Below are 14,585 nucleotides of genomic sequence, written 5' to 3'. Positions count from 1 at the left end.
TAGGACTCTCATTTATGCCATGTCAATTAATTTATCAACGTACCCCACATTTACCAACATACCTGATCGCGCCACTGACTGGAAAATTGATAGGCACATGATTTTCAATAATTTTACAACTTACAATTTACTCACTACAATTTTGTAAGCTGTCAAAATCAGTCAACAGGGTTTGAGTTGCTTGTATTCATATTATATCATATTTTTTTTCAATCATGGAAAATGTAGAAAATTGGCAAAAAAAACAGCATTTGAGGGAAGTTTTGCTGAGTCACTTTTTCGCAAAGAAAACTACAGCCGAAAGTCATCGTTTGCCCATGGAGTTGTATGGCGAACATGCTCTTGCGAAATTACAGTGTTTCAAGTGGTTTCAACGCTTTAAAAGTGGCGATTTTGATATCAAAGACAAAGAGCGGCCCGGACAGCCGAAAAAGTTTAAATGTGAAGACCAGAAGGGAATTTTCCAACATGACGATGCTCGACCACGTGTTAACTATTTGGAAAATAGCGGATGGGAAGTTCTGCCCCACCCGCCATATAGTCCAGACTTGGCGCCTTCTGACTTTCATTTGTTTCGGTCGATTCAGAATGCACTTTCTGGAATACGCTTCACTTCAGTCCGAGGCATCAAAAATTGACTCGATTCGTTCTTTGATCCAAAAGATGACAGGTTCTGCATCCACAAATTGCCAGAAAGATGGGGTAATGTTGTAACTTCCGATGGACAATACTTTGAATAACAGAATTGTACAAGATTTTCTTTAATAAACACTCAAATTTCCTAAAAATATCCCGGTTTTTAAGTTATAGACCCAATAATTCTTCGACTTTTTCTGTTTGAAGATGTTTTTCAACTTTTAATTGCTTGTGTGTTGTTAGTTACGTAATTTTATTAAAATTATATGTTATAATAACAAAAGTACTTTATAGTTTTATTCCACTTTTATTTATAATTATTTTATAATTTTTTTTACCAGTGACCGGGTTTCGTCATGACCGACATCGTCAGACTGGTGGAAGACTAAACAAATTTCTATGTTATATACAAGTGCAAGCAGGGGTTGTAAATCATGATTTTATATAATTATGTAAATAAAATCATTTTAATTAAAATCATTTAAGTATAAGGTAATAACAATTATAAGAATATAAGTTTTGTTTGAATGTATATAATAAAAACTGGTGTAAAATATATAATTTTATGAAGTTTTATAATGAAAATGTATTTGAATTACATGTATTTAAATTTAATTAAAACTATAACAGGGACCGCTGTTTGGTAGTTCCATCGACAGCTATGTCTCCGGGCCCGGGGGGTAATTAAGTGATTCTCTGAAAGCAAAAATTCCGGCAGTTAATTCTTATCGATTAGTTTCATTGTTTGTATTTTTTAGTCTCTTTGTTTAGTCTCCCATCAGTCTGACAATGTCGGTCACGACGAAACCCGGTCACTGGTAAAAAATTTATAAAATAATTGTAAATAAAAGTGGAATAAAACAATAAAGTATTTTTATTATTATAATTGAAATGCAGTTCCACCAAGAAATGTCAGTAGAAAAACTCAATATATTAAAATTATATGTATTTTTTCATTTTGTATTTTCTTTTGGTAAAGGTACGCCGTTTATGTAAAATAAATCAATGTTTTGTTTTTTCTATTAGATCTGAAGGCTACCAATTACCAAGTTCCCTGGATCTCCTATTAGGTTCTCAGCCTGAGAGCAACAACATCAACCACAGAGGTGGCTACATGCGAGGTGAGATTTGCATTATTCTCAAATTGCTCTTTACTCTTTCATACCGATAACCATAGAACTAACTATGGTTTTCATTCCCCTATGCCCAGAATTCTTAGGTCTGCCAACAAATATACTTGATTTAGTCTTGATTTCTTTGATAACAAGTTGTCTTCTTTCAAACGATCACCAAATCAATTTCAATTACAAACGCCTCTCTCCCGCTTCCACTCCCACCAAGTCTACTAAATACCATTGTCTTTCTACTTTCCTTTATAATAATTTTCTATGCATATAAATAAATTAATTGAACTAGATTTTATGCAACTTGTCATTCGGAATGTGCAAAATGTGTGTTTCTTTAAAAAAATGTAGGTCAAAGTGTTTTTGAGTTTTTATAATTTTGGTATTGCAGACTACATGTATATACCTTTATATACTTAAGCTTAGTGCAAATCGAACTCATACATAGACATAAAAGTTTCCAGTTTAAAGGCTTTGGTTACTTTAAGGAATCCCAGTAGTTTGAATGACTCAAGAGTTATATAATCTATGTTGTTTGAAATGTCTTTTCAGGATTTAATGTGTACCCACCGCCTTCCACGCCCCCCGAGCCCGCTCCCCCAGACCACAGACTCCCTCCCGCAGACCTCTCACGTAAGTCACTTTAATCATTATTCCATGTTCGCAGGAGCACATGATATCTGAAAACAGATTACATGGCTGTCCCCATCACATAAATATTTATTATAAATAAAATATCTAAATATTTAATTGTTCCTTTATCCTTCTTCTTTCCTTCCCATCCCCTCTCCTCTTTTCATAGTATAGTGTTATTTTATTTTTTTATATAGATATTTATTTTTGTTAATCTTTGCTTTTAATTTTTGTATACAATTGTAAGATTCAATATGTCAATGTATTTATAATTTTCTCAAACTGAACGGTTTGGGTAGGTAGGGAGAAATTGCCTTAAGGCAATATGCCCGCCCTTATATGTATATTTATTGTATATGTATATAAAGTGTCAAATAAATAAACAATGCAGACTGTAAGTATAAGTTGGAAGTTAATGAATAGAAAGCAGATAGCTGCTAAACTGCCGATATGTACAAAAAATAGATTTATATTATCCCCAGAAGCCGTATTCAACAAGCGAATTACCCTATCAATGGGTGAATTCTGACTTGCATTTGTACGGCTTCTGGGTGCAAAAAAACGGTGCGCAAGATCTCGCTCTAGTATAATTATTGGGAACGTACAAACTCATCTCCTTCAGTACATTTGGATCCAAAAATCAGCTTATAGAATGTTTCCCAAGAAAAATTTGACTACAAAATTCGAGGGTGTTGTAATCCAGCATCACTACTAGGAATAATAAAGGATACAAGAATGGATAATTATTAATTTCTTTAAGATATAAGTATTGCAAAAATCGCTTTTAAACCTTCTCCATTTCACAAATCCGTTTTGATTCAGAAGGCTCCCAAATGATGGAACAGTATTCTAGTATGCTGCAGACTAGTGTATCATACAATGTGCGAATTGCAGTAGTATTATTGAAATATCTAAAGTTTCGAAGTACAAATCCAAGCATCGCACTTGATTTATCTAGAACACTATAGTCCTTAAAATATAGCTTGATTAGAGTGACAGTTGTCAGTAAAAGTGAGGACATAACTTTGTAGTAACGTCTAAGGAGTGATTTATATTGACATACGAAAAATCATTAGTCATTTTAATCAATCTATATTTTAAGGACTAGTAATATGGGACTTAAATGTGAAATTTGCCTAAAAAATAATACCAATATCTTTAATTTGGTAATTGCATGGTAAAAGTACATTATTCATGTTGTATAAAAATATAATATAATTTCAATAAGATGAAAAGAGACAGTGATTATCGGGCAATCATTTCCTAATCTCAGGTTACCACACAGTGGCTTGTTGAGGTTTTTCACAGTATGTTAATGGTCAAAGAGCCAGGCTACTATGGAGGATGTGTGCTTTTATATCTATTGTTTAATCTCCTCCTCCAAGTCCAGTTCCTCAAAGGTTAGGAGACGCAGCACTACTTCCCTTTGATGGGATTTCATACGCTGATTTAGGTTAAGTATTTTTTACTAAGAGGGTCGCGTATTTTTAAAAAGCAGTTTCTCGTTATCTCTTTCCTAATTTTATAACTGCAATATCCACATCCCCATTATTTGAACTGACATTTTGAATGTTTCCTTAATGCAGCGGATCTGAATTGTTCCGAGGATTCTCTTAGCACACATGAATCAGGTGATTTTTATTTATCTATTTAAAAATAATGAATTTTAAAAAAATATATAAATAGGGTTTTTTTCCACTTTCCAAATACAAACCTCACCAAGTAAAATTGTGTTGAGGATTTGGTATTTTTATATGTTTTAAAAAGTTATTATTTTACTTATTTATTTTAGGAAATTAAAAACGAATGATACTTTAATCCACGAATTTGGAATAACCAGTTTCATCCCTTTCGCGACAATATCATTATATCAACTCATTAGTTAACTTAAAACACTTTGTAAATGATTCTTAAGACAAAAATAATTTAATTTACTCTCAAATAATTTTGTATTCTCTATAGTTTTGTCTCGAAGATGTCGCGAAAGCGATGAAACCTGTCACTGGATATTGCAAATTTGTGGATTAAAGTATCAGTCATCTTTTATTTTCTATAATAAATTACAATGAACTACCGTCAAGAATTTTTACTTATAAACTTAAATGTTTTATCAATTATTTTACGAATCAACTATTTTACTTTTGAAATTATTATTACATTGCGACGAATTTTTACCAGTGACCGGGTTTCGTTGTGACCGACATCGTCAGACTGGTTTTTGGTGGAACGTATTTTATTTTTAACAAGTCTAAACATGAGTATGAAAAGAGTCTTGGGGAGTTTATTTTCAATAACCTTAATGGATATTCCTCCACATCCTACTGCGATTGCCTACTGCATGTATGTTTTTAGTCTGACATTATTTATTAATCAAATGTACTGTGTAGATACTGGAGGAGGTTGGGGTATGGTTAATGCCCGCTCAGCTACCACCGGGCGGACCAGGGTACCCCACCACCGCGCCATCGTCACGCACACACGCTCAAGGTAAACAACACATATCGTCACTTACATTATAACATCTTTCTGTGTCATGTCAAGTTCCCCTGACGTTGACTATAATGTGAAAAGGAGATAGTTTAAACAGTTATCATAAAAGTATGAAACAGTCCATGGTGTAAATGACAGTTGAAATTGTGTGGTGCCCTACTAAAAAAAGTGATACCATATAAATAAAATTTCCCAATATTTATTGAAAAAATCGTTTTATGCAAACAAAAAAAAATATTTTCGTGTTTTTAAGGTTAAGTACCCACATAAAATTATTTAAACATGTTTTTTTTTAATTCAATAAAAAAAAAAACACATTGTGGTATTGATAGAAATAATACAAAATATTTTTAATTATATCATTGGTAAATAAGAATAATCCCCAATCATGACAGTTCTTAGAATTTTCTGCAGTAAATTTAGTATAGTCTTGTACAATAATTATATTTTAATGAAATTTATTTTTTTCCGCACATTTTTCATTTCCTCACTTTAAAGTTTTCCTCAGTTTTACACTTTTTTTTGTTGCTCTCTTGAAAAACGTAAAACAGGGGTTTCACTGTAGTTCCAACTCTACATTTCAACATTTATATTTATTGCTAAAAAAATTACAACCAACAATAATTCATCAACACAGGTAGTAGATGTAAGTAAAAGTTAAAAGTTAAGCGGGAGATAAATTAAAAATGTCCAACAGATCTGATAAAACTATAGTATTTACAGTGTAATGTGTGGATGTCACTAAAACTGTCATTATAGGTAGTCTGTATTCTTCAAAGAGTACTATTCTTTATTTAATTAGTCTGTGAGCTCGGAATGTCAAAAAGTACAGAATGACGAGTTTTACGGACAGGGATATGAAATGCAATTTCTGGGCTATCGATTAGGTTATTAACAATTTTATAGAGAAAGCTCATATCCAACATGATACGCCGAGTTGCGAGATTTAGAATTTTATAATGGTAAAATAAATATGATTTTAATACTGTGTATTCACTTTTACAGCAACCCGGTAAACTGGAATTGAGCAGTTATGCCATGGTGTCAGGAGCACTCCAACAAATGTCACTCAGACCTCGTCCACCCACTTCAAAAAAGGTTTTTATTTATGTACATGATTAATATTTTAGCGCAGAGATTTATTTTATTTATTTGTATTTAAGAGAGAAAAAGAATGAAAAACATTTTTTTTATTTTTTATTTCACCACAACAGGCCAGAAGGCCCAATTACATTGGTGAATTACATCACAAAATACCCAGGCTTGAGAAAAATCACATTTAATTTTTGTGTTCTTACCGGGAATCGAACCCGGAACCATCCGTGTGTGAGTCAAGCGTCTTGACCACTACACCACGGAGATTTTGCTGCAAGGCTAAATTGTATGTTTATTTTTATAAATTATAGAGAAGGAATTATTAAACAGTATGTCTCCATGTTTTCAAATGTGGTAACACAATGCTTTATCACCGCGCGCAAAATAAATATTTACCACAATCTTTTAAGAGTTAAGTCAATCCATCCTAAGAAGGATGATTACTGCCATTAGGGGTAAAATATAATATACATCATTAGGGATATGATTGTGTAAAAATGAAAACTAAGAAAACCTACAAATTTACCTAAAAAAAAAGTGATTTTTCTCAAGCCTGTGTGTCCTGTGATGTAATTCACCACTGTAATTGGGCCTCCTGGCCTGTTGTGGTGCAAAAAAAAAAATTAAAAAAAAAAAATAATAAACTCGTTATTTCACATGCGTGCATCCCCCACCATTGTCAATAACCAACTTAATCTGTTTCACGCAAACGCCAGCCACAGAACAGCGTCTCTGTATTCCTTCTTATCGAGTTCTATCTTCGTGCTCTCTCTTCACAGATTTATTGCTATATTGGAGTCATGTTAATTCTTCGCGTAGCAAAGATAAATATTTTTTGTATTAAAATCCAGCACAGTTATACAAATTTTACTTTCCAAATCCGGTGTGGAAATGTCCATTTGAAGTTAACGGAAAAAAACTTCATCATTTTATTTAACAAGATTTGTTCCTCAAAATTTATAAAACGTATGTTCGTCCACTCCTGGAGTATACCTACCAAATCTGGAGTCCCTATTTTAAAAAAGACATACAGTTGTTTGAGAAAGTCCAGAGAAGAGCAACTAAAATGGTAGTTTCTCTAAGAAATAAATCATACGAGGACCGCTTAAGGCAGCTCGGGTTAAGTTCACTGGAAGAGCGGAGGCAGCGTGGTGACTCCATTGAAACGTTCAAAATCTTAACTGAGCAATATAATGTACCCAAGTTGAAATCAATGTTTACTATTATTGAAAAGGTCATTCATTGAAACTCAAAACTACTTTTCTTCTCACCCAACCCCAGGAAGTACTTCCTGACAAACCGAGTTGTGGAGAAATGGAATGGCCTTCCCGAGAAAGTGATTGGTGCTAGTTCAGTGAATGTTAACTAGATGCACACAGCAATGTATAATGTTTAATAAGCAAGTACACTTGATATACACGCATCAGCTTAATAGCTGCTAATGTATTACTAATAATAAAAATAATTTTTAAAAATAAGAGAGATATATCAAGTCTTGTGTCGTATGTAGACTATTGTGATATCTCAGCCAATTTATTGTTTGATGACCATGAACAGTAGCGTTTTTGCTTTTAAACCCTTCAAATACAGTGAGACCTCTATCTATCATTTTTATAAGGACTTATGGAAATAAACTATGAATGCGGGAATATGAGGTCAATACACAAGGAGATAAGATCTGGTGAAGATACCGCCCTGGCAATCTGCATTACCATTGGCAGGTTAAAATTCTTAAAAAGATACAAGTTTCAGGTGTAAATACATGTTTTTAAATAAAATTAGAAAGCAGAACAAAAACAAAAAAAATATTAAAGTTTATTGCATTGGAAATAATCTTTCACAGACGTTTGTGTTTTTACTGTTTTATTCCTGTAAGTCAACATTATATTTTCGGCTTTGCAAATAATATTTTTTTCGGCATCAGTTATTGAATGTGAGTAGTAGAATGTTTTAATCTTTCGAAGATAGTGCATGCTTCTGAAAATGAAGGTACAGGCGGCGGCTCCTCTTCATCAATATCGACCTCTTCAGCTGTCTCCTTGCGTCACACAAGCTTTCGATAGTTTCTATCCCACACGTTGGGATATTTTCGTCAAATGTAACAAAATTGTTGAAATTCGTCTGTGCATCAAGTCTTAGCCAATCACCTTCAGAAACCTTAACTTTTTCTAATTGTCATCATATCTCTCTTTCTCTTTCAGACGTTCTGCGCATTAGAACATACACAAAATATTAAAATATGTCAAATACAAAATCGTAATTCAAACGATGAATGGGGTAAAATGGTGGATAGAGAAACGATCGATGCGTTCAATTTTTGTATGTTTTATATGAAATTATTTCGGAGCTGGAAGAAATAAACGACACATCCGGGAAATCGATTATTCGAGGAATGATAGATAGAGGTTTCACTGTATGTGTAATATTCACTTATCTTAAATATAATTAAAATAAGTTACGTATTTATGGCTGGACTGGATACATGGAATATTTTCTTTTTTTTTGGTTGAGTTTAAACAAGGCATATTTGAATTTATTTCAATAGAGAGGGAAAAATTTTTGAGAAGGGAATATGGAAGTCTAGGCATTTGCAGGGCTTATGACCTGTCAGGGAGGAAATCCAGCCAGTCTGCAAGCATTTGGACATAATCAAACATTGTTGAAGGCATATTTGTTTCAAAGAGTTAAGCATCTGGATAATCAGCGTTTTAACTTTTCATCTAGGCACACCACGGTTCAACACAAGGCCACCACGGAAAGTCCACCTTTGGCCACCATCACCACCCTTCGGGAGTGAGCTCGGAGACAGAACTAGATGCGCAATATGCTCAGGTAACCCAATTGTCTTTGCCTAATGTATTTACCGAGTTGCACGGATATCGTATTAAATATGCCCCGATCATCCTCATCATTCCCTTTCCGCACCCAATGGTGCATGGGGCACTGCATTGGTACACCAATCGCAGCGTATCTTGATCATTTTTGTTACATGAAGGTAAGAGAATCAGTGTTACGCTTCAGGTACCAGTCCAAGGATTATGAAATATTTTTAGGGAAAAAACATCCTTTTAAATAAATATTTCATATCAAACATGTCGGGAATCGAACCCGAGACCTCTTGCATGGTAGCCAGACGCGCTTACCATTACACCACGAGGCCGAATATACAAAACTGATTTCAAAATGATTTAGTGCTTTTAACTCGGTGGCTACTCTCAGGGGTGGTATTCTGAATCTTCTCCCGGCGGTAGTGAGTGGTTAATTTGTGGATTTTTAATTTTTGCACGCAACTACACTTTGCTTTATATATGGCCACACTTATGATTAAATGTCAAATAAACAGTTTTATAATTGACGTTTCATAGTTCGACATCATAAAACTGTTTAAAAAACGAATACTGTTTGGTCAATTCAACCTAAGTGTTTTTGTGTAATGCTTAAGATCGCAATGATGCTCTAAATGAAAATCATGTTTGGTTTATATGAATCAAATTGTAGTCGTATGCTAAAAATAAAAAATTGCAAATGAACCACTCTACCCCGCGTGAAGATTCATAATAGTGCCCCAGGTAAATCCTGAACATGGAAATCGATCGGAGATAAGTCTACGTTTGTCTACCACGCCAACGCTTCGCCGAAAGGTTGCTCCCCTTTGATGGGAAAGGACTTCACATATAAATATTTCTTCAGTTCCAGAGGCATTGGCTCCTTTGACAATATATAAAATTACCAACCATTCTACACATTCTCGAAAAGACCATAAATCTGCAAATTTTGGTCACCGTACCATGGGGCATCCCCGAGAGTCTCCCATTTCTCAATCAAAAAGCCGACTGAGTGAATAAACCGAAATGCAATAAATGATGTTTATTTATTTTTTACTTTCAGATAAAGGAATCCAGCGGGGGCGGGGAGAGGATGCTAGGGCTGGCACTGGACGCGCAGCACACCAGGGCCAAGATGCGCCACCGCCGCGAGAAGGGCCAGCCCTGTGAGTTACTAACTAACAAGGGACACACGACTTGTGAGTTAAATGGTTTACGCACGCGTCTCTCCTGTCGTTCTGGTTCCATCTTACTATCTATTACATTACGTAATGTGACGACCCTTACGCCTATTTACCATGACATAATTAACACTGAAAATACAAAGAATCGCTATTTACAATGGAGTCCTGCGGCTGACTCTTATGGATGGGAGCGAATTATGGAATTGGAATAGCAAGGGTGAAAGTAGGCTGAATGTTGTCAAAATGCGATCTCTGTGTGGTGAAACAATGTATGTTCTTTTTCTTCTTCGATGACGCTACAGCCCAAATCGAGCCCTGGCCTCCTCCAACTTTTAGCAGCCATTTTCCAATTTGCAACTTGTAGAAGCTGTGCGACATCTTTGTTTACTTCATCCCCCCCTCAGTCTTGGTCTTCCTTCTTTTACCCCCTGGGTGTCCAGTCATGGCTCTCTAAGTTACTCGCGCATCAGGCATTCTTTGTATGTGTCCAGCCCATGTCAGCCTGAGCAGATTTATGTGGGTTGAAATACTGAACAAACAAACAAAGCGCCACGCCGTTTCGCCGTAAGGCAGAGAGGATAGAACGCCACATCACTCTGTCTTTGAATACAGATTTTTTAATTTTATACTTATTTCAATTTATTTATTTATTTATTCACATATATGTACTATACAAAATGGAATATCTTAATTCATACAAATAGAAATAATTAAAATAATTAGGTAAAATTAGGTATATATAAAAAAAACACATTAGTATACATAGTATCCGAGAATAATATGTTAAAAAAGTAAGAGAATCTTGTAACGAAAAACTCCCTCAGAGACGTGAAAAATGTCAATGTCCAAAGTGATATTGTTCAACATAGAGATAGCCCTTCCAACAGGCATAACCATTGGCAGGTTGGTCCTGTATATTGGAATGTGAAACAGTCTATGCTGGCGCTGTCTAAGGTAATCATCAGGAACATAAAAGCTAATGCTCCGCATAATTTCAGGGTTGTCAATAATACCGCGCAACAATCGAAAGAAGAGCGTTGTTAAATACACATTCCTTCTGGTCTTCAAACTGCTGTAACCGAGCATACCCTGGAGGAACTCAGTGGGATAAAGATCTCGCTTCCTCTTCATTCATATATCTTCTCATGCACGCGTGCCGATTATTCCGACTTTTAACATGTCCATCTTCAAGTATTTGTTGGATTTGGTCATGTCATGTCTTTCTCGGTCTTCCTCTATTTCTGCATCCATCAACATTCGCACCGTAAATATTTTTGGCCGTTCTTTCGCTGTCCATTTGCTTTACATGTGAACCGGATGAATCTCACCCACGTAATAAAGGTTTCAGCTCCTTTACTTCACAAAAGTCATCAGATGGAAGAGTTGAGGAAATGTGGATGTTTGAACATGGGCAGAATGGTGAATGTTACACAGGGTGTAAAGTGGCCCCTTAAATCAGCCAATGACAGGTCATAAGCCCTGTAAATGCCTAGACGTCCATATTCCCTTCTTCAATAATGTTTTCCCTCTTTGTTAAAATAAATTTAAATATGAATGATTCCCTAGGGAGGAAATCCAGCCAGTCTGCAAGTATTTGGACATACTCAAACATTGTTGAACTAATTTTTCATTTTTGGTGGAGATTTCTAAGTTTGCTTCTGATAAAAATGACTGAAATAATAATATATATATTTTTTATTTTTTTATTTATTTCTTAAGTTAGCTTATATTAAAACTAATATAAACTATTATGTACATTTACATCATCTATATATATTTACATTTCCTTACAGTAACTTATACATTTATTTTTAAATTCTTTCAGACACTTTTCATTCTTCATACATTCAGGCATCTCATCATACATTTTTAAACCCTTATACATCAAACAATTTTGCGACTCAGCTCTTTTCAATAATGGTAGTCTTATTTTATCCTTTTGTCTAGTAGCATATTCATGACAATTTTTGTTTAAGACAATGATATAATATGACTGAACAAAATATACTTTCTGACAATCGTGACAGTAAAAAACATCCATTTTGAAATAATTATGACAGGAAAAATTCATTTTGACTATTATAACAGCAAAAACATTATTTTTTATACAAAAACTGATGTGGCCATGCTACCAAACCTATTTAGGAATACATTTTCAGTGGAAACTCAGTTATTTAACACATTTTACTTAAATATTTCATATTTATACATAGTGTATTTCATAAATATAAATTTCAAAAATCTTCCTGCGTGTACATTTTATTAATTTGTTAGAGAAAAAGAGACTGAGAATTGCACGAAAATAAAAATTACAAACTATTCTTTTAATTAAAGAACTTTTACTATAATAAAATAAATAGAACAACTTTGTTTTTAACCACTAATTTTTATTTTTCACCGACCGGTTTCAAAGCAAACAAGCTTCTTTGTCAAGGTTTACGTAACTAATGAATTGATTCCTTTTTATTTTATTTCTATCATGTTCACTAAATACTACACGTGGACCCAATAAATCAAGTGGTTTTTTCTTACACGGGTGGTAATTTGGTATATTTATTTTCGAAGTAAGCCAGGAGAGGACTAAAAGAAATATTGTTAATTTGGTTATTAATTATTGTTTTCTTATTATGAATAGCTTTTTTAATTTCTAAGATTTCTAAGTTGTCTAATTTTAATATTTTATTTTCAATTAGTAGAATTTAGTGAACATGATAGAAATAAAATAAAAAGGAATCAATTCATTAGTTACGTAAACCTTGACAAAGAAGCTTGTTTGCTTTGAAACCGGTCAATGAAAAATAAAAATTAGTGGTTAAAAACAAAGTTGTTCTATTTATTTTATTATAATGAATAACCCCAAAGTTAGTGCTTCAAATATAAACTTTATAACTTTTACTATGTTTGAAAAGTAACCGTAGGCTCCTGCCACAACTCGGTTTGTCAGAATGTTCCTTCTAGGGTTAGATATGAATTAGAATCAATTTCAATGAATGAGATGATAAATATTTTAGTTTCCACTGTTTTATGGAATCAGAATGACGTAAAAAATTGTTGGTTGTGGAAATTATGATATAAATTGTGATTGTGTATTATTTCTTCAGTGCCGATCCATTTGACTCGATTATGCACTTAGTTTTTTTCTTTTTATTTATGCACATTTATGTTTTACTCTTTTTCCAACCAATTTTCTAACAAATATAATGTGATCGATTTTGTAATACAGGTGAGCCAATGAAATGAGAGGGTGGAAAAAACATAATGTCGTCTCGCCGGCAATATCTGTTCAGTGTATATTTAGGCGGCCTCCGTGATGTAGTGGTCAAGACGCTTGACTCACGCACGGAAGGTTCCGGGTTCGATTCCCGGTGAGAACACAAACATTAAAAAAATGTTATTTTTCTCAAGCCTGGTTGTTCTGTAATGTAATTCACCACTGTAATTGGGCCTTCTGGCCTGTTGTGGTGCAAAAAAATGAAATGAAATGAAATGAAAATTATTTAAAGATATTTTTAACTTCTCGTTATGTCTGTATAATTTTATTTTGACAAAATATACATTTCTATTTAGTTGAAATATAATAACATAACGTATCTTTCAAATTTAAATAATTTTTTCTTTGTCTCCTGAACAATTTTCAAAATGTTATTTAACAGATATTATCGGCACAATGACGATAATCTAAATTTGTATATGTCCACAATCGTTCATTTTCTGAAAATAATGTTCGAAAGGTGCCCTCCGTTTTATTTATTTATTATCATTATATTACATACACAAAATTATAATTTATGTAAAGTTGCTTTGACTGTCTAACTAGGGCTATTTACTCCGTTCTAAAACAGTCAAAAAAATATAAAAAACAGTAATCAATTTATAGAAACAGTTATAAAGATACAGGACAAAGTGAAAAACAAAGTAAAAAATGGAGTAAAAACATGGTAAAAATGTAGTAAAAACATAGTAAAATTGTAGTAAAAACATAGTAAAATTGTAGTAAAAACATAGTAAAAATGTAGTAAAAACATAGTAAAAAATGTAGTAAAAAAAACGTAGCAAAAAAAATAATTATAAAAACAAAGTAATAAATGCAGTGAAAAACATAAAAACAGAATACATAGTAAGAAACATATTTAAAGTCATATTAAAAAAATGAATGTATGTTGTATAGCAAAAAGCATATTTAAAGAAAGAAAAAAAAAACAGCATATTAAATTTATTATTCTATTTACGCTATCCCTGTCCAAAAAAAAAACTAAGCTTATTTACGAGAGAGTTTTACCAGTATATCAACTTAAAAAATAAAAACATGTAGTACGGGTATTAAAAGCAATCTTAGAAATCTCCATTGAAAGAGTTACTAAGATATTTGCAAAAAACTTTGAAAAAAAATAATTGTGAGATTTCTAATTATGCTTTACTATTTCGATGGAGAATGCTAAGTTTGCGGTGTCAAGTAGTATAATTGAAATCTGTTTTTGCAAGATTTAGAGACGGTTCTAAATTACGCTATTATTTAGGTAGGTAGGTTTTTATGTACAGTTTATTTTGGCATCAATAACTATAGTCCCTTAAAATATAGCTTTGAAAGGAGTGATTTA

The 14,585-nt window shown here is 33.2% G+C and overlaps 1 protein-coding gene across 1 annotated transcript in view; it reads left to right on the top strand.

Moving 5' to 3' along the window:
- Nucleotides 1–14,585, top strand: part of RhoGAPp190 (Rho GTPase-activating protein 190) — a 70,512-nt gene that overhangs the window by 43,369 nt on the left and 12,558 nt on the right. Inside the window, 7 exon segments of the mRNA XM_088243060.1 lie at nt 1,663–1,757; nt 2,313–2,393; nt 4,781–4,840; nt 4,843–4,880; nt 5,889–5,981; nt 8,703–8,810; nt 9,867–9,969. Of these exon segments, the coding sequence (XP_088099186.1) occupies nt 1,663–1,757; nt 2,313–2,393; nt 4,781–4,840; nt 4,843–4,880; nt 5,889–5,981; nt 8,703–8,810; nt 9,867–9,969 (578 nt within the window).

Source organism: Micrasema longulum, unplaced genomic scaffold (genome assembly GCF_059751315.1).
Source record: "Micrasema longulum isolate JH-2025_06_02 unplaced genomic scaffold, ASM5975131v1 h1tg000184l, whole genome shotgun sequence".
Taxonomy (NCBI): Eukaryota; Metazoa; Arthropoda; class Insecta; order Trichoptera; family Brachycentridae; genus Micrasema; species Micrasema longulum.
The sequence above is the reverse complement of the archived record's forward strand: the minus strand, read 5'-3'. Positions and strand labels throughout refer to the sequence as shown.